Below are 1,304 nucleotides of genomic sequence, written 5' to 3'. Positions count from 1 at the left end.
CGTCGAGAGAGCTCACTCAGACTGCCGGCAAACAGGTGGAACTGATGCGAAGCCCGCGAGGAGGAGGGCAAAGGGGCGGGGAGATCGAGAAGCGCCGACCGCCCCCATCGGTGGATGACGGAGTGCGATTTGCCCAGGCCGGAGCTTCGGCCAAGCAGCCCGAACCGAGCGTGGCCGAGGTGCGGAAACGGAGCGGTTCGAGCAGCAGCGGTTCGGGGAGGGAGGACGAAGTGACGAAACAGACCTCGTGGGAAGTGCCAGAGGAAAGGAGGAAGGCGCGACCGCCCTCCTCACCGCGAGGAGAAAGAGGCGAGGACCGAATCGGACGAAGGAGGACGATGGGACCATCGGCTAGCGGCAGCCCGCGCGCTCGAGCGTCCGTGCAGGGTGCCTTCGACCTCCCTTCGCCCAAGACGGCCAAGAAAACGGTATCATCGCCGCGGACGAATGCTGATTAGACTTCACCGCCAGCACCAACTGTTAACAATACAGCACCAACAATGGCCGAAACGCCTGCAGCACACAAAGCCCAATGGCAGCCCAGAGTGAAGCCGCCAACACTGTAGCGGGAGCAGAGAATGCCGAACTGTGCCCCATCGCCATCACCAGCCTCCTACGCGGAAGGCTTCGATGGAACAGGATGAGGTGGGAGGGGTGGGACGACGAGGCCGCTTGGCATCACGTGTCAATTTCCGGCTGCAGAACCGCGACCTCGCGGAGAGTTTTTTACGTTGGTGCGGGGGGAGGCTTCAATCATAAGACGAACGGTGTTGAGGATGGAAGGGCTGTGGGGCCTCCTGGGTCTCCCAGCACCTGCCTATGCCTCGTTGCAGAGCCATGATGGGGACAACCCGGGGGTAGATTTTGTCTCACGCTCGCCAGATTCGCAATCGCTGGATGATGATGATGATGATGTTGTGCACCTGGGGCACATCGACGACAGCCTCTCAGCACTTCTGCACGAAGACCACACTCTGTGGATGCTCAGGACCATGTTCGAATGTCTGGAGATGACGCCCAACGGCAGCCTCTTCCTGACCCCGCCCGACAAGATGCCGAAAAGGAGAACGCCCCCGAGCCCCACCGAAGCCGAGAAGCAGGCGCAAAGGGCACGAGTGAATCGACAAATTAGCCAGGCAGTCGATGACAAGCGAAGAGCACGCGAGGCACAAGCCGACGTGCTGGCCCTCTTCGGCACCACGGGACTGCACGAAGAGAACATACTCAGGTCCCCCCCTCTCTCCTCCTCTTCTTTCCTCCTCTGCATGCACCTTGCAGCTGGACAGCACGAGAAGGTGGTAGAA

At 61.0% G+C, this 1,304-nt stretch overlaps 1 protein-coding gene across 1 annotated transcript in view; it reads left to right on the top strand.

Annotated features, from left to right (window-relative positions):
• Window positions 1–1,143: 1,143 nt before the first annotated feature.
• Window positions 1,144–1,304, top strand: part of ACA1_082540 (uncharacterized protein) — a gene marked incomplete at both ends in the record, with an annotated part of 1,067 nt that continues 906 nt past the window's right edge. The window contains one exon of the mRNA XM_004336216.1: window positions 1,144–1,228. Coding sequence (XP_004336264.1) covers window positions 1,144–1,228 — 85 coding nt within the window. The remainder of the gene's footprint in view (window positions 1,229–1,304) is intronic.

Source organism: Acanthamoeba castellanii (genome assembly GCF_000313135.1).
Source record: "Acanthamoeba castellanii str. Neff unplaced genomic scaffold scf7180000084623, whole genome shotgun sequence".
Classification (NCBI taxonomy): Eukaryota; Discosea; order Longamoebia; family Acanthamoebidae; genus Acanthamoeba; species Acanthamoeba castellanii.
The sequence above is the reverse complement of the archived record's forward strand: the minus strand, read 5'-3'. Positions and strand labels throughout refer to the sequence as shown.